Genomic DNA, 19,385 nt, shown 5'->3' on the forward strand with positions numbered 1-19,385 from the left:
TTTGGATAGTTCCATCTGTGTGACCCCAAATTTCACTAAAATTGGTCTAAAATAGGCAAACATTATTCCAACATTTTTCTTTTCTTTGAATGCATTTGCTTCATATTAGAAGAGCTCTCTGCTTAAACATAATTTTTTAAAAGGTAAAATCATAGCCATGATGCTACTATAAAATGAAAATTTTACTACTTAAAATTTTATTTAACTTAATTAGTGAGACTAATAAACATTTAAAATTGGTTCAAAGGAAAAATACATATGCAAACATGTGTGTGTGTGTGTGTGTATGTAAGGAATCAGGAATGCTTCAATGTGATAACAGATCCCAAACTGGTTAGTATCCTGTATGAAAATAAATGAATGATTGGGATTATCTCATCTGCAGCACACATCAATTATATCTCTATTGAATTAAGTGTTATTGTAATAATTATAATGGGAAAATCACACGCATCACTGTAAGTTCACTTCAACTTAAACCCACAGTTGTAAAATAGCCTAGAAAAAATAAAAACATTAACTCCCTTGAGAAACGGCTTATCCAGGGGGAATAAAACACTTCCCAGCCCTCCACTGAGAGGAAGCCCAGAAATCTCTTTTAACTGTTCTAATTTGTCATTTTTCCCTGGGACCTATATTCTCAATTATGTAATTATTTTATTTATGACTTAAAATCACATTGTTATAGGCATGGTAATATTTTATGCCCAAATTTTATACCTAATAGAAACATTGAGGATTAACAAAAAACTGTGAAAACTGTTTACGTAATATGATAGGGTAAATGTTTTATGGCACACTTTTGTCAGACAATTAGAAAGTCTGCTTGCAATAATAATCTGTACATTCTGCGAAGTACTGAGATTCTAGTGGCCTTAGAAGTTATTGGCTCACAGCTGACCCCTAACGATTCTATTTGGAGGAGAACTGCCATTTTGAAATACAGAAATCTGTACTTCTAGCCCGCAGCCAACCTTCCCGCGATGGAATCAGCAGCGGAAACCTCTCGCTGAGGACGCTTGCAGCAAAAAGCTGTAAAATACCATAGAGGTCATGTGAAAAATGTTTAAAACAAATTTAATATTTTAGGTAACATGGTAACAAGATATAATTGCAATTTAGCATTAATAATTAAATCTTTTCATAACTTTTATGCAGTACAAAGATAGTTTCTTGCTGTGAAATGATTGTAGATTGATTGTCTTTTATCAAATTTTTACTTGGTTATTAGATATACTGAGAATGATTCCAAATCATAGAAACAAATAAAAGAAATGTTTAGCATACACTGTGGTATAAGTTAGGCATATTGAAGGCAGTAATGTCAGATCACCATTAGATAAAACTTTATCATGTTGATGCATTATTTTGGAATGTCAGTGTAATCTTGTATGTTCTTAATTAGCACCAACCCTATCTGATAAGTGCATTTGTAACAGCAGCAACAGACTCCAAAATTCCAACGTATTTACAGGCTTAGCACAGATATGGCTGTGGTGGTGTTATACATGAGCTTCTATGAGGCTTCAATGTCTGAGACTTACAAAATATTCCATTTAAAAACTGCAGATTCTTAGGATTTTGCTAAATAACTTTTATATTTGTATTACTTACATTGATTGAGAGCAGATAAAAAGAGGGTAGAAAGAAAAATGCAATCTTTTTAATATCTCCCTCTCCAGTTATAAAAAATAGTTGAGTTGCACAGTTTAATTATATATATATATGTATATTCATTTACTCTTATTGCTTCACCATAGAAGTCTTCCAGACTGTAAATATAGATGAGAAAAAAAAAAGTGCCCATTGTCTTAAGGGGGAAATAATAAAATCAATTCTCACCCCATTTTTAAAAATCAAAATGATATACAGTTGACCCCGGACAGCTTGGGAATTAAGGGTGCAGACCACCTGTACACTCAAAATCCACAGATAATTTAAGTCGGCCCTCTGCATAGGCAGATTTCCAACCACAAATTGGAAATACATACTCATGAAACACTCTAAAGGTTTATGACTCTTACTTGTTATATAGTGACATTAAGTAGATACAGAAAAAGCTTGTATTTAGATTTCTTTAACAGTTTGCTGTTTGCCTTGGTTTTTATTTTTTTAATTATATTAAAAGTTTTCATTTATAACACAGGTAAATATTTCTTAGTCAAGTACATTTTCTATTTTTAACAGGAATTCAGATAATATTTTCTGAACTTGGCTTATAGGAAAGGAATGGAGGCACAGTCATTATATATATGTGGGTGGGTGTATATATATACACACATATATACACACACCCACACACACATATATATCTTCCTAAGTGCTTTAAAATGTCTTATTTTTATATGTCACTGCTTTCCATTTATGATCACCCCTCTTTAACAGGTGAGGAAATTGAGGCACAGAGAGGTGAAGTAAGCTTTCCAAAGTCACACAATGAGTAGGTGATGGGTCTGATTCTAGAACCAATATATTTACATGACAATATAATATAACATTTTAATAAACATTTGATTTGATCCTTTTCTGTAAGCTATTCAGATACTATTACTTTTTTGATATATGTCCTATGACACAGATTATTATGTCTTTTTCTGAGGTTGCATGGCTAGTAAGTGGAATCAACAAACCTACAGTCTTCAGAGTGTGCACTACCGCTGATTCATTGCTGCTATTTTACATGCTAAGAAAAAATGTTAAACTAAGACACAAAAAACAGAATATGCAAGAGTCAAGGGACTTTCCTAGAGTAAAGGCCACATCCACCAAACATGTTTGGGAAAGCAGACAGTCCATCCATCTGGAAATCCTCAGTGGGCAGAAACTGTACCCTTAATAGGGTTTTTATGTTGATTCAATTATTATTATTATGTTTTTGTATAGTAGGTGGTGTGTGTGTTTTGTTTAAACAATAATGCATAATTTGAATATCCAAGGAATTTCAAAAGCAAAAATATGTGGAATAAAGCTGAGTTTGGAATTGAAGAATTCTGTGGATATTGTTTAAAAAGAAGATGTGCCCTAGGGGCAATTTAATTGTCACTTCTGAATGTTTCCCCCCATTTTTTCATTGTTTTTAGTAAACTGGTATGCAGTAAATTTAATCTCTTGGACCCTGGTATGAGGGGATATTAAGGCAACTTGACAAAGGTAGAATGGAATTGTTATATAGATAATTTTGAGTCCCAAAATTGTTATTCATGTATAATTTTGTAGAACATACTGTACTTTTCCCAGTTTTCCACTGAGAAAATGAAATGCTAAAGACAAGTAACATTTATTAAACACTTAGAATGTGCTTGGCACTGTTCTAAAATGATTTGCTTTATTAACTCATTTATTTAATCCTCACAACATCACATTATGTCACACGGCAAGTAAGCACAAACCCAGGCATCGTGGTCTGGGAGAGTGAGCCCCTAACCAGCCGATTTTGGGGAGAGAAAATGGACACTATGCTACTTGAAACAGGGGGAGTAGTTTAATTGTTGGAAGACATAAACTGGATTTCTAAGATGTAATAGATATCAATTTTAACAGTGTGCCACATAAAGTTATTAAACAATTGAGTAACACACATTTAATCAAGATTATTCATTCAAATGTTTGTTCATTTCAGTAACAAACAATGATTTGATTTCTTAACATAGTCTCAGGGATTCATAGATACTTAGAGCCAGCGGAAATTGTAGAGAAGTCCTAGTTTAATCCTGTCTTTGACAAAAAAGAAATGGAGACTTCTTTCTTCTATCATGTTTCTCCTCCCAGTTTTACTGACCTTTATTTTAAAAACTGGCTAAAATTTATTGGAGAATTCAGAACTTGCTGTTGTTTGTAAGCTATGACAGCATACAAAATAAAAAGCGTGAGAGAAATATTATTATACATTTACGAAGCATTATATAATATTATATGTTTATGGAGCATTTTTGAATCTCTGGCTTATTTTATAAACTATACATAGATCTATGGTTAATGGATGTATACTTCAAGTCTTTAGGAAGCAGATATTAAGATAGAATTATGAGAGCTTTCTCATAATTATGGGGAAATATAAATAATAGGTAAAAGAGGCGGACAGAAGCGGGCAACCAGCATATCGGACTGAGATGTAAGTCTGCTACGGATGTAGAGAGATGGGAGGGGCAAGGGTGGAGGAGGACTTGCCCCAGTCAGCAGTGCAGTTCTGAGGGCGTCGCCAGTCCCACGGGGGCTCCGGAGTGAGGATTGCACCTAGAAGCGTCCTGCATTGGGCAGACCGGGACTGGCTCCAGTCGCCTTGCCATGTCTAGTCACTGAGGAGAGCATGGCCGGAGTGTGAGGCTGGGGTGCATCCTACAAGCGCAGCAGCTGGGGGCCGTCTCCCTGCTGAGGCCGGCAGCACGGTGATCCCAGCAGGCACTCGCAGAGCTGCCACAGCGGTGTAAACAAAAGCTCGCCGGTAGGAAAGAATAAAGTGCCGCAACAGTTTATATAACGGGTGTGCATGCCATCCTGCAGGCTCGGGGCTCTTTTTTCAAATGCTTGGAAGACGTCTAACAGCCTATCTGCCATTTTTCTTTATTTGCATCACTTAACTAGTCCTAAAACTGCATTATTTTAGAGATAACAGTCCAAGCAGACATTCTGATGAAGTCGAGAATGTGATTTTGGCTTGCTACTGGAGAGGCGATGGTATTCACATAACCAAACATACCCTTCTAAGCTCTTCTTTCATGCATCATTCGTTCATTTGCTCAATCAGCATTTACCACAAAAGAAATGTAGGTTCAAGTCTGAGCAAGTGAACGATTGTTCTAGGAACTGTGTGTATTTTGGAACGTCTAGACAGGATATTCACGGAGTTTATTAGCACATGAGGCTGGGAATTTTGACAGGGGACAGATTTTGAGGAGCTTTACATTTTCTGCTACAGAATTTGCATTTTATGTTGAAAGTGGAGAGCCCTGAAGAAAATTTATGTGTGAGAATGACAAGATCAAATTCATGGTTTAGAAGGAGTACTCTCGTTGCCAGGTAAAGGAAAAGGCATGGACATAGAGTCTAATTAAGAATTTCTAATCATAATCTAGAATAGAAAGATATAAACGAAGCTATTTTAAACAGGTTTAGTGACAAATCAGATGTAGAATGAGGGAGAGGGAGCGGACAAGGTGACGTTATATTTATGGGCTACATCTCTGTTGCCGGGATGCTGTGGCCTGCAATCGTCTGCATCAGCATCATGGAGCTCGTAAGAAATGCAGTCTGAGTCCCCACTCCAGACCCCCTGAATTAGAAACTGCTCTTTCCCAAAGATACCCGAGTGGTTTGTGTGAACATCAAAGCTAGAGAAGCATTTGTCTATGTCAAGGTTCATTAAACGTCCTAGAAAGGGCTAGGCAGTACATATTTTAGGCTTTGTATATATAGTCTCTGTTGCTCCTATATTGGCTATTTATTATATAGCATAAAAGCACAATACACAAATGAATGGATGTGTTCCAAAATGCTTTTATTTATGGATACCAACATTTAAATGTTATATAATTTGCACATCACACAAGCTTCTTCTTTTGGCTGTTTACAACCTGTAGGAAATGTAAAACTGCTCTAAACTCTTGAGCTATATCACAACTGATGGCAGGCCGTATCTTGTTCCCGGGTCATTTTTGCCAACACTTTGTGAGTGAAGGGGCAGTGGGCCTTTCACAAAGGTAGGGACTACAGGGAGAGGAACAAGTGATTGGTGGTATATGTCGAGGCCCATAAGAGAGGTGTTATGTCACTTTTAAATTAAATAAATATAGATATTGAAGAGTAAACCGGCTTAATTAGGAAGCTTTTATCCTTTCATTCTGGAAAAGCTTACCTGTTCTTTATGTTCCCCTGCTAACATCTTTACCCACTGGTTTTATTTTATTTTATTTTATTTTATTTTATTTTATTTTATTTTATTTTTATTTTTATTTTTATTTTTTTTGCCATTGAGGAATAGACAAAGCCAGTCCCACACATTTCATCCAGCTGGCACTCAAGTAGTATTTGATTGAAGTCATTGAAACAGATTATTTAATCTTATTAATTAGTAATTTCACACAAAATTATAGGGAATGTCATTTTTTTAAACTCACTGAAGAATTACATTTACTTTTATATTAGACTGTAGCCATATTTCAGGTAAAAGCAGAATAAATGAGGCTTAATATATCAGATTTTCCATGTGGATGTTAGTTATAATGTGTTAATGCCTGGTCTTTTCTTTTTTTTTTCTCTCTCCAACCTCACAGCTTTCTCCATCTCCGGTGAAAACAGCCAAGTGGTAATGATTGCCATTTCAGCGGCTGTGGCAATTATTCTCCTCACAGTCGTCACCTACGTTTTGATTGGAAGGTGAGTTCACAACCTGTTTTATGGCTTACTTTCATTATTGCTTTGCTTCCCCTCACCAATTGCTGTTAAAAATCTGAAGAGCGTGGTCAATAATCTATTTTAACACATCGGAATGCCCCCATTTGTATTGGAGATCTTTCTTTGTCCTTCACCTTTTCTTTTGTTTCTTCATCTTTCGTTTTGATTTTATTTTTCCATTAAATTCCAGCCCCATTCTCCAATACACATCTCTTCTCTCTTTTGAGCTCACTCCTAGTTTTTACCTTTTTTCCCCAATTATCCCTTCACTCTTCAAATACAGCCCAGATTTCCCTGATGCTTTCTCACCCAGAACACTGGTAACACTGCACAGCACTAATCACTAACAATGGAGACTTTACCCTTCATTCATTCTAACAGCAGTTGTTAAAAAAATACTATAAACACTTTCTAAAGCCATTATAAAAACTCAACTGAAGGAGTCTGCACAGTGGGGAAGCAACTCTACGTGTCTCCTCATTAGGCAGCTTTCCAGGGTCCCCAGAGAAAGGGGCTTTCTGTAGAGGATTGAGAAAATATGAAGTCATTAAATTTTCACTAAAGCATTTAATTGTTTGAGGAAAATGCTTTATTTTATTTTATTTATTTTATTTTTTTTTGCTTTGCAAATTCTGAACATAGATAGTTGTTTTAAGTATATTTTCTTTCTGTGTTCTCTTTCCTTAATTTACCTCTAGGTTCTGTGGCTATAACAAATCAAAACATGGAGCAGATGAAAAAAGACTTCATTTTGGGAATGGACATTGTAAGTTTCTGAACTGTTTTGGTGTTTTGGTTTTACCATTTTGGCTTCAGCAGTTGTTTATAATTGGGTAATACCCCCATGACAAAGAGAATTCAAAGACAGTTTTAAGGAAAAAATGACAAATTATTTTAAAGAGAGAAAGAAATTCATGACTCTGCATTAAGTATTTTGCATGCCGCATTTAAGCAGACTTAAGCTAAAGTTAAGAGTAACCTGTGGTTTATATTCAAATAATGCACATAACGGGGAGTTGGTACTACAGTCAGCTCTGTGTAGCTAAAGGCAAAGCATATTTTCAATTTCCTTATTACTAGTCCTTTGCTAAAATCTAAATAGGACCCTTTTCTCTTTCCTAACTGCCAGGTAAATATAAACAACCTCTGTTTATGTAAAATGCCTTACTTACTCCATTTCGTCAACCAACCAGGAGAGCGACTTTAGAATAAACTGTTTATTTTGGAGTTACATGATATCTAATTGGTAGGAAAGCAAGCACTTTTCCCTCATATGTTAATACCAAGCAATTTAATCTCTTTTAAAAAATATTTTCTAAAAGAAATACTGTTTTAGGAAACAAAGTGTTTATGTCTAATAAAAACACTCATTGTATTTTCTTCTGGTGAAACGAATCATCCCAGTTGCTTTGCTTTTCCAGACTATGGCTCAGTTGAATGTGGCAATTACTAACCAGTGGCATTAAAGGTAATAGCATGTTCTCATGGAAATTAGTATGGAGACAGTAGTCATGCTTATGTGTCTCAAATAACCTCAATATAACTAGTGTAGTCTTGTAAACATTACTTTGGCATTCACTATTGCCTTCTAAAATTATTTTCAACTCAACATATTACTTGTTTGTAGTCTTGGTTTTACATCTAAAAATTATAGCTTTAGCTGTAACTCAAGTAAAAACTTGATTACCTTTTGCTAACATGCAGGAGGAATACAGTAGCTTGAAAAAAAAAAAGAATGTTTTTCAAAAACGTGAATTGATGTGATATCGACACAGTGCCAGAGTCTGCAGACAGCGCTGTCTGTTTTGTCCGCCTCATTGCTGCCATTATAGATTAACGCACGAAAAGCCAAAATACTATGTACTATGAACCTTCTTAATATCAATATTTTATCATTTCAGATTAGTTACATTACAGACTCAGAAGTCCTAAAAGTGTATGTGAACAAATTACAGGATGCTTGTCTGGCTTTTTTCTCTCCTTCTTTCTTTCTTTCTTTCTTTCTTTCTTTTTTTTTTTATGGTCCCACAAAACACTGAAAATTGCAATGCATTCCTTTGGATTAAGTTGCTTTTAATTTGAGTTGGACAATCAATGTAAATATTGTTTTTAGAGAAAAACCATACTGAAATGGTTTTTTATATGGAGATTATAAATCTCATGAATTTGGAGCACTGATAAATTCCTGTGTGCCAATTGCAAGTAGGTTTCTTTATCATTCTGATCTGTTTTATCTGTTGGTTTTTATGGTAAAATTGGTTGAAACTTCAATATTCTTCAAATGTGCAATATCCTGATGATAGACAAACAAAAAAGAAATGTATTTTAACCTAGCTCCGAAGGCATGAAGTACCTTAGATGCATGCCGTAAACTTTCTGCGTCTTAATGCTACAGCTGGTTTATTTCAGACCATTTATTTGGTATTACTTTAAAAAGCTCTAGCTATGAACTATTCCCTCTAGCCTTGTTACAAATCCCATAATATAGCTTCAAAAGGAAAGAAATGTGTTTCACCTTCTAAGATCCTGTCCCATTGCCCTCCCTGGCTGGGCCTTTTTATTTTTGCGATCCTTAGGGCAACTCATGCTGGTAAAATGGAAATGTAAATTATTGTGTTTGCACAGAACGAGCTGTAAAGTAGTGCAGCTTAACACGTGTGCATGTGTTTATTATCTGGTTTTCTTGACACAGCGCAGTCACCCTGTGTGTTGCCCTTAATTATTGGTGTGAGGGGATTATGTGCCTTGCATCCTGACTCACCTGATTTCTGGAACCTCTGGGGTCAGCAGTTAAAAATCAGCAGCCAAAGCTCCCACAGTGAAGAAGCCATTTTACTTGGGGATGTGTATGTGTGTGTTTACACTTGTATTACTTCCCCTAATGCCATGTGGATACAAAAGCTATTTTCTTTTTAATCAGTCACGATAAATTTGATTGATTTTATTTGGGAATGATTATTTAATTTTCAGATTATTTAGTAATACATCTCTCCCTAGGGCCAGCAGGTTTTGAAGGGTAACTCTAAAGCACAATTGCAAGGTTTTTTAAAGCCAGTACTTATTTAAAATAGTTGATATATTGCTTCTGATAACTCATTTTATAATCTTCTCCGTAAATTCTGATGTCAGTAAATCTTTCACAAGTTGATTTCTGTAAGTTTAGCCAGGGAAGACATTTGTAATTGTTTACCAGGAAAAAAAAAGGATTATTTAACTTTATTCTTAAAGTATTTTGTTCTTGAAAAAGAATACTAATTTTTCTTCTTTTGTTACCATTTCTTTACCTTACTGTTACTAGAAGAAAAAAAAACTGGTTGAACAAGAATCATAGCCTCCATTTAATGTGTCTTCATTAAAATGTAACCAAATCGTTTTAACAACAACAACAACAAAAATCTGACATAGCTTTATTCCCTAACATCTTTTAGTATGTCTATGGTTACATTTACTGTTTTTGTTACTCCACAACTTTTCTTCGTATGATAGTTTGAAAGTATGTGAGATTTCCTTAATCTGTTTGCTTCTTTTAAGAGTAAAGTGTTTTAGTACTAACAATGTTAGAAGAAGTTTTGGTGTAGTAATAAATTATAGTAGACCACTCTACTAAAGAGTGACTCTGCCCTGTTTTTATAAGAAGCAATAATGTTTATAATAATGGCAAAAATGTGGAAACTGATCTATGAGCTCAAAAAATGGGCATTTTTGACCCCAAATTCTGTGTCCAGGAAACCTCAATGATATTAATAATTGTGAATAAACCTCCTTACATGAAAATACTAATGATGACATTTGGGGATACCAGCTACATAACAGGCACTCATATTAGGCCCTTTAGTAGCAAATTTCAAGAACTTTCTTTTCTATGATGTCTAGCTAATTATTTTTGCTGAGCTAGTCCAAATAGAAAAACATCAGAAGCTACTGCACATACAGTTTGCCCAAAGCAAGGGCAAAGGACTTGCTGTTTTCCCGTTTCTGTGGGTACTGACTCCCCAAGCTGTCAGTGTCCTCACAAACTATCCACACTCTGCCTCAAGACAAAGAGTTGCTCCCCTTTTACCAGGTCAGTGTCGACACCAGGAGGAAGTAAAAGTAGCGCTGGTAGCCGTTCTTCTGTGTCCTCCATTCACTCCCTCACCCTGCCTTGTCATTCTGCTGTCTCAAGGTCGTCTGAAGAAGTAGTGAGGGAAATCGTTTTTCTGTAGCATAAATTGTTATGCGGTGTAGCCACGGCATTCACAAAGTTGTCCTGTAGAGCCACATGCTGATCACGTGTAGCCAAACTCTAAAATCCTGGACTCATTGGCCTGATGTACGTTGTGCTGAAGGCTCTCAGAACAACTGCTGTCATCGCGGTTTCTACAGCTCCCTCCTGCAAACCACCGCACTGACGCACAGGAGTCTTTGGTTCTCACAGAACATTAGGCTGCAATTTGGCCAAAAAGCTTCTTTCATCACAAAGTGATACGAGAAAAGATAAAGTTTTACTTTATTTGTTACTGAAGGATAAAATAATGATTCAGTATTCTAGTGTGACTAATAAAATACATCATCATTAAGCAACTATGTCCCTTGCTAAAATAATGTCACCAATATTTTTTCTAACCAATGTTATCAAAATTAAAAAGAAAACCAGTAAAAACCGTACATATACTATGGGAGTTAAATTATAATTCCCTTTAATGTGAAAGCATGTTTACATACTTTAATGGATCTGAAACCCACTTTAAAAAAAATTAGTTTTCTTTCAAAGACAGTTTATTGAACATTCAAAATTGCTTCTGATATGAGCTTGTTTTTCCAAATGATAAGAGCCTCATTAATATTAAACAAAATCCAAAATGATTCTCCTATCTTTTGTCTTTGCTATTTTGGTTACAGAATATCATGAAAAATCTCCATGTTTAAAATAATTAAATAAATAAATTATAAAGATTTATGCTCAATAAGCTATAATATAATTTATGTTTGGAATTTAGCTCCTTAGCACCATTATTAAACATATAGACAATACTTGCCTTTAACTATGCTGAAAAGCTACACAGCAAGACTTCAGTTAATTGATGCTCTATTACTATATACACGTAATGCCCATATTATATATACAAAACTCACAGCTTAAAGTAGGCCTATTATTGCCAGGGAGGGTTTTGATTGTGAATGTATTTTGAAAAAAGCAGGATAGTGTCAGGCAGAAGACATACTATTTTATATCCTTCAATTAATTTATCTGTAATTGCAGCAATTATCGTGCCTTACAAAAGTATTTCACAAACTTACATTTACTGACAGATGTGGTATTGTAACTGATAACTTGGTTACTCTTTGTAGAACAATAAAGGTGCAACAAGGTGATGGGGTTCACTCACTAGTGCTACGGGTAAGCTGTGGGTAAGCATTACTGGACCTACACAGTTCTGACCCACCTTCTTCTCCTTAAGATTCCTGTCTTTGAATGTCCGTTTTCCTTCGAGTGGTTTTGCTGAGAAAGACCATTGCGGTTCATCTTTATGTTTCATTATGGGAAACTTCTTTAATTGAGTTGCTCAACACTTCGTCCAACCTCTGTCTGCCGATTTCTGTGATATTGCAGAATAAACGAAGGATTGGTGCACTTTATAGTAGTGATGGTTATTTTTAACTGATAATGTTATAAAATTTGTTCAGCAAAGGTTTTACAAATCCAGCTACAATAATGTTTTTTCATCTTTCCCTTAAACAGTAAAACTTCCAGGTCTCAGAACTTACGTTGACCCACACACGTACGAAGACCCTGCCCAAGCAGTTCATGAGTTCGCTAAGGAATTGGACGCCACCAGCATAGCCATTGACAAAGTTGTTGGAGCAGGTAACCACCACAGTAACTCTCACTACCAGCCTCGAGCACTATTCACGAGTTCACAACTATGAATGACGATCCTCCCGAGATTGCTCTTGTTCTCAGGCTTACATACAGTATGGGGCAAAAGTAGGTTTACAGCTGTGAGTACAGGAAACAGTTTATAATTATTTATTCATCATTATATTATTTTGCATATAAAGAACTGTAAATCTACTTTTGCCCCACCCTTCATATTTTTATGAAAAAGGATATTCTCTGATTTTATGATCAAAGGCAAGCAACAAATGAATGGAATATTTAATGGAACTTAATGATTTCAAAGGGGCCAGATCTTCAGACTCACAGTCAAGGGCCAGCTTTTTATTTACTGAATTTCAGAAGCGGCAGCAGCAGCTGGGTTTCCCATGGGCTTCCCCTGGCTGTGCTGATCAAGTGTCACAAAGACCATTTTGCCAAAGAGGGATAACAAGATAAGGGTGTATTCTACCTTAAATAAACCCACTAAGTGACATTTTGGATTTGTGGAATAAAGGTAGTTTTAGAATCCTCCTCAGAATTTAAAAATTGGATAATACAAAATAAAATCATGAATGAAACATTTTAAAAACACAGATTTCATGGCAACTACTTTCAGTGGGTAGTTTAAACTATAATGCAAAATGCTCCATTTTAATGCTTACCTGTAACTTTATATAGTATTAATTTATTTGTGTTGAAACATGTTTCCATATAGATATCTCTTTGATTTATTCATAAAATTGCTGTACCATAAATTCATAAGTAAATATCCAAGGAGTGATTATTTATAGCTGTTCCTTATTTTCAATGATAATTGTAGCCATGTATAAAATAACAATATATTACACACTTCGACATAAAATATGAACATCCACAGTACATGCAGTGTGCATTTTAATAAAACATACTGAAAAGTAAAAATAAACAATACTGTACAATAATGGGTTTACATCATCTCATTCTTTAATATCATTCAAAAAACAAACACAAACTAGGTACATGGATATAGAAAATAGAGTGAAAGATTGAAAAATTAGCTTATTGAGTTTATGCATAACATACCAGAACACATTTTCTCTAACTACTATATTTATAACCAAAGCTTCTTTATACACATGTGCCTATAATTATCTCTGATTCTTTCTCTGTGCACTGAAGCAGTACTTAGAACTCAAGCAGTATTTACTATTTAAGAAGGACACCCTAAATAATTCATATTATATAAAGAAAATGATACACCTATGTTTATTCAGTTAAAAGAGTTATGTATTGATTAATCCCTCCCATTGGCTCAGTTGTGCTTGTGAACTGCTCCATTGTACAGAGGGTTTTAGTCACGTTTTACATGTTGCCCTCAAGACTGTTCTCCTTCGGGGCAGCTGCAAAAGCATATGCCACACAAGGACTTTCAGTGCCCAGCTGGAGAGGAGGAACACCCACGTGTGGTCAGCCAGTGTTCAAAAGGCCAGACAGACACATTGGGCTGTTGAAAGTTTGAGACTGTCCTCATAAGTAAAAGCTTAGATACGCAGATGTTATTCCCAAAGCCAGACATCTATGACACAGTGGTGTGGAACAACACTCACGCATTAGAAATGGTATCTGATAAATGAGATAAAGGGAAAGCCTACCTATACAAAAGTCACTTAATAATCTCTTATGAAAGAGTAGGCCAGATACTGTTTTTTTTCTTTTTCTCTTCAAACGCAGTTGTAGAAAATTAGACGTGTGTCCCATTGTCAGGGCTGTACAGCCAACGTTCTCATTTGAGACATTAAAGACAACGAAACAGTGCCTGTTTTGTTTGCAAATAGGAATGTCTTCAAGGTCGGTTATGCTGGTCCTAGAAGATGTCAGTATAATATACACACTCAATTCTAGTCTGTCTTGATCAGCCTTTAAAGGGTTTGCCATTATCAAGATAAATTATAAAATCAAGATTTTGAAATGTTTAGTTGTAAATTTTTAAATGTCTACAGAAGTTGATGATGCCCTGCAAGAGTCTGATTAGTAACTACCATCTACTGTTAAAAGGCAGAATATCTGGGTCAATGATAGAAATTATACTGTCAGTTAAATGTACAGAAAGACTGTATATGGGCTAATTATCTAATTTTCAGTCAAGGACTGTATACAAAGAAGAGGGTAAAACAAATTTTTAGTTTTGCTCCCTGATCTAACCATTATTTCAAAAATAAAATACTGAAATGTTCTTAAGGTAGAAAATATTTACTTAACTCCTGGTCTTTGCTAATCATTGACATATATTTAGTTTTATTATCTTTGTAGAAAAGGATTGTTATCTTCAATTCACCAGATGAGGAAACAAAATCTGAAAATTTGAATGGCCCATGGTCCCATAGTTACAAATTAGGAAACCAAATTTAGAATCTTGTGCTTTTCAACTTCAAAGTCCATGCTATACATTGATGATCCCAATGGGAACTTTTTCTAAACTTTTGTGAGGATCAATTTGATAATCCATGTGGAGTGCTTTCCTGACATACCAACTTATTCTTTACATATTTTATTATGATTTTTTTTATTTAAAACAGTAGAAGGAGAATGGGCTTTGAGACTAGTGCAGAGTGTCATTCTAATTAAATAAAGTACTTTTTTCTCTAAGGAATTTTACTTTGAGCAATTTTATACCGTGCACCTTAAATCAGAATACAGTATTCTAATTCTCATAAACCACACTTCATTTCAAAAGACAATCTGCTGCACTTATTGAATTAAAAATCAAGCAGTATTTTTCCAAATGGTCTCCCATTAGCTGTGCTTTCACATAGAAATAACAGAATCTAAATTTTCTTTCTTATAGATGAAAAGTTAGCTGAATAAGACCATATAAAACTTGGCTAAATGGGAAGATCAGGCATTATATTCACCCAGTCTTTGTTAATTTTTAACAGTTCTTTTAAGTTTTTATAAAGAGAATTAAAGTAATATTTAGCATTTCTTTGTCTTGTATAATATATTAGTGACCATTTCTAGTATAATCATATTTCTAAATTTTATAATTTAAAAAAATTAGCATTATTGAAATACCATTTTTTGGACTCTGAAGGTAGAAATATATGTACATATGTGGAGTTATCCCAATGAGAACAAAGAAAGAATTCTAATTGGCCCACTTGAATTCAAACTCTTCTCCTTGATCTCCCTAGTGAGGTTCTTTTACAAAATATTCTCCTTTAAAATACACGTCCAATATGATATGAGATTAACCTTGCTATCGCTCTCCTCAACACAACCATCTCTTCTTACATTAAAACAACATTTGACATTTTGAAAGCACTTTTATATGTATTCTTCAATTTGATCTAACTCCTGAGAGGTAAATCAATAATTTATTCTTAGAATGGGTTTGAACTCAAAAATAGTGACTAACATTTAGTATTTACTATTTGTCTGACACTTTTCTAAGTGCTTTACACACATTAATTCCTTTAACTGAAAAAGAAAATCCTTGTTAAAGACCCAGTTTGTGTTCCTATATAATAGATAAGGAACCAAAAGCACAGAGAGAGTAAGGCACTCACTCAAAATCACACAACAAATAAGTGACAGAAGCAGAATTAGACTCTGGACGATTTGGTTCCAGAATCCATGCACTATCCCACAGCCCTGTAACTGCCTGTCCTGTAAACTGACAAGTGACTTGTCAGTTAGAATAAAGGGTGATGGCATCCAAATTTAAAACATGATAAATTATGACATGTTGGCTCATGATAATGGCAGAGCTTTCCGAAAATGAAAATTCACTATGGATGCCTCCTTATAGTTTGCCTAAAATTAATGTTTACACAAAGTAAACTGGAGTTCTGGCAAGGTTCTTACAGCCCGGTATAAGGATAGAAATTCTTACTCTTCCTTACAAATTCTAACAGTGATTTAATTTGCATCATAATCTCTCCTCCTAATATACACCTATGATGACATATTCTCCTTTGGATTTAAAAAGATTAATGAGTGGTCTCAAGTCCTGTCCCTGATTCTCCCCATCACACTATGGAACATTCTAGCTGCAGAATTTGCTACCCTCTCGACGTTTCCTCAAAGGGGAGAAATCCGCTGCCTTGTTTACCATTTCATCTATGCTTCTCACTGTGTCTGTCACACCAGTGCCGATTGATGTGTTATTTCTTAAATAATGTACGAATAACTGCTTTTGGAGTTTAATTAAAATTCAAAAGTTGCAGCATAAGTCATTGTTTTGAAAATAGGGGCGAGACTGGATTCCTAAGTGAGGGTTATGTCTGGGGAAGTTTAGAGCTTCCTGGAGAGAAGTAAGTCATTTTTAGTGATGAGCTAGTAAATAAATAGGGCAACTTTCTGCTTTTGTGGGACAAACCACTTACTTGGACAAAAAAATTAAAGAAACCTTTCACCCAGTGACACCAGCTCTCTGGCTGACCAATGAAGGGGGCCTGCAGCTCACACAAAAGCTCACAGTGAGAAGATGGGACCAAGAAAGTTACTCTGTTCCACAGACATTGTAAAAATTGAGCATATATTTTAATCTTTTTCACAAAAACCTCTTATTTGATATTTCAAAAACTATTTTAAACATTGTATAAAACTGACTAATATCCACACAATATTAAGACCTCTTCATGAATACAGAGCATGATACGCATGGCGTTACTTTGTGGTTATTACTATGGCAGCAGCTGGGACAGAGAAATGAATGTAAAGGGTCTCTGCTCTCAGGAAGCTACAATGTACTGCAAGAGCAAATCTTTTCAATGACAACGTATGTGAAGATAGTGCTCAAACTAGTTCTAGGTAATGTTCCACCAGTTGCATTACACTATTTAAAAGCCAGCAACACTTTATAGTCAACAAAGTCTGGATTAATTGTTCATTTGAGACAAACTTTTTTAAGACATTGAATCTAAGAAAATATTCCCACAGTGATTTCATAGATTAAAATGTGGTATCGTTTATTTGATACCGTTGTATTATCGTTCTCCTTCCAGAAGCCCAGAGAACTTTACAACTAGTTTGTCAATAATGTAGTATAGTGCTGCTTCAATAAAATGTATTGATAGCAGATGGTGTCCTTTTCATTTTCGGAGTCCAAGTACATAGTTAAATCGGCTCTCTTAGTAACAACAGAAGAGTTAAAAACATCTGAAATGTAATCCAATGCACAATGCACAACATTCGTGCTGGCCTGTTGATTCCCTGAGGAAGTGGTAGCTATGAGAGCAAGAAGTGAAAAGTCTCATAGATACAGTTTTCAACTGTCCTCTTATTCTCTCATCTTGCATTGTTCAATGTGCCACTTCAAAATATATGAGGCTTATCACAAGGCCCACTTACTACCAGAGTGTGGATGCCTGCAAGTTCTTAGGGAGTATTAGATTACCAACTTCCAGAGTGATTTGGAGTGTCCATCTGAAAACCAAAGGTGTAAATATTTTTAGTGAAATTAGTAAGAGGAAACAATTGCTCTCCACTGATTTTTATTATATAATTTTTGTTGTTGTTGTTGTTGTTGTTGTTTCATTCAAACAGGTGAATTTGGAGAGGTGTGCAGTGGTCGCTTAAAACTCCCATCCAAAAAAGAGATTTCAGTGGCCATCAAGACCTTGAAAGTGGGCTATACTGAAAAGCAAAGAAGAGACTTCCTGGGAGAAGCAAGTATTATGGGACAATTTGACCATCCCAATATCATTAGACTGGAGGGAGTCGTTACTAAAAGTAAGTAAAGTTGTAAGATCAACATTTGTGTATGTTGAGCAGAGATCATTTAAACCTGAACTGAATCACTTAAGAAATTTGATTTTTTTATAAGTATCTAACAGTTCTAACAAAAAGACAAGTTTGACAATATCATGCCTTTCTTTGACAGAAAAACATATTTAACTAGTATTGATAATGATCTTTAAAAAACTTTAAAATGTTTAGGAGTTAACCATTGGATTATATGAACACATGCTGATTAAAAAATAGGTACAAAGCGAATTTTTGAGAACTTTCTGTTATGTAGAGTTGCAAGAAACAACGATTCAATTGGACAGAAATTGTCAGGAACTCCCAGCTAGCTGCTATTTCTTTTATTGTTCACCAGTTTCACTTAAGCTTCCAAATCTTTACCAAGCCCCCAACCCCCACCCCACCGCCTATCCTGGCTTTAGGAAAATTACGGGAGTTTGTGGAATACCTCTGAGCTGTAAAGATTGGGACCGCATTGGACCCAAGGCATTTTCTTGGTTGTCTGTGGATTTTGAACAATTCTGATCTGCAGTCCCAGATGGATTCTTGACTTGTCTGGGGAGGCTCGGGCTCACAGCCTGTGATAGAGATCTGAACTGTTTCCTTGATCGTTTCTCCAGCCAGACTCCAAAGGAATCCCATGAGGCAACTATGTGATTTTTGGCTCCAATCCCAATGAAAAGCTCTTGAGAATGCTCTGGGATTTTTTTCCTTAAGATTTTAGAGCACAAAATGAAGAATAAGCTAAATCAGCAGCAAACTCTTTAGAATGAAAGACAACACAGCAGGGAATTTGGCACCCTTAATTCATTGGCACCACATCTGCATATTCTGTGGTCACCAATAGACATTACACATTATATATTTTTACACTGATATTTTTCTTTAACATTATGCAGAGCACTTTCCTAATGGCAGTAATACCTATTCACATTTTAGTGTGACTAAAAAGGCAATTCCTTCCTCAGAAAAGCATGATATAATTGCAGTATACTTTGATATTCTTTAGAGATTTCTTATATAATAAATGGGATTAAGAATTTAGCAATGTAAGAGAACTTAATCATAAAGTATAAGTTACATTGTCATATAAGAATAACTTTCCTCTGTACTACTAAAAATTAAGCCATACTACTAGCAACATTGAAATATTTTCTGACACAAAAATCTCTAAAAAAGTTTTAACTAGTAATCAAAACACTATTGCAGTAGTAAGGACTGGGGAAATGTGTGACTCCTCTGTTCTTTCATGGTTAGATCAAACTACTTGGCATGGGATAGAATGGGTCTCAGTGGTGCTTTAGCCACTGAGTCAATTAGCCATTATTCTCCCCCATAGCATCCCCACCAAGTCGCTGTTCTTCTATCTTCAACCCCTCCGGGGAGGAAATGCACTTAAACTATGTAG

General features: G+C 35.2%; 1 protein-coding gene across 2 annotated transcripts in view; it reads left to right on the forward strand.

Moving 5' to 3' along the window:
* The window catches only part of EPHA3 (EPH receptor A3), a 343,281-nt gene that overhangs the window by 267,365 nt on the left and 56,531 nt on the right, over positions 1 to 19,385 (forward strand). For both annotated transcript variants that reach the window (XM_024558191.4, XM_045193569.3), the window contains exons 8-11: positions 6,270 to 6,372; positions 7,089 to 7,156; positions 12,113 to 12,238; positions 17,777 to 17,962. In XM_024558191.4, coding sequence (XP_024413959.1) covers positions 6,270 to 6,372; positions 7,089 to 7,156; positions 12,113 to 12,238; positions 17,777 to 17,962 — 483 coding nt within the window. The remainder of the gene's footprint in view (positions 1 to 6,269; positions 6,373 to 7,088; positions 7,157 to 12,112; positions 12,239 to 17,776; positions 17,963 to 19,385) is intronic.

This window comes from Desmodus rotundus, chromosome 2 (genome assembly GCF_022682495.2).
Source record: "Desmodus rotundus isolate HL8 chromosome 2, HLdesRot8A.1, whole genome shotgun sequence".
NCBI classification, from domain to species: domain Eukaryota; kingdom Metazoa; phylum Chordata; class Mammalia; order Chiroptera; family Phyllostomidae; genus Desmodus; species Desmodus rotundus.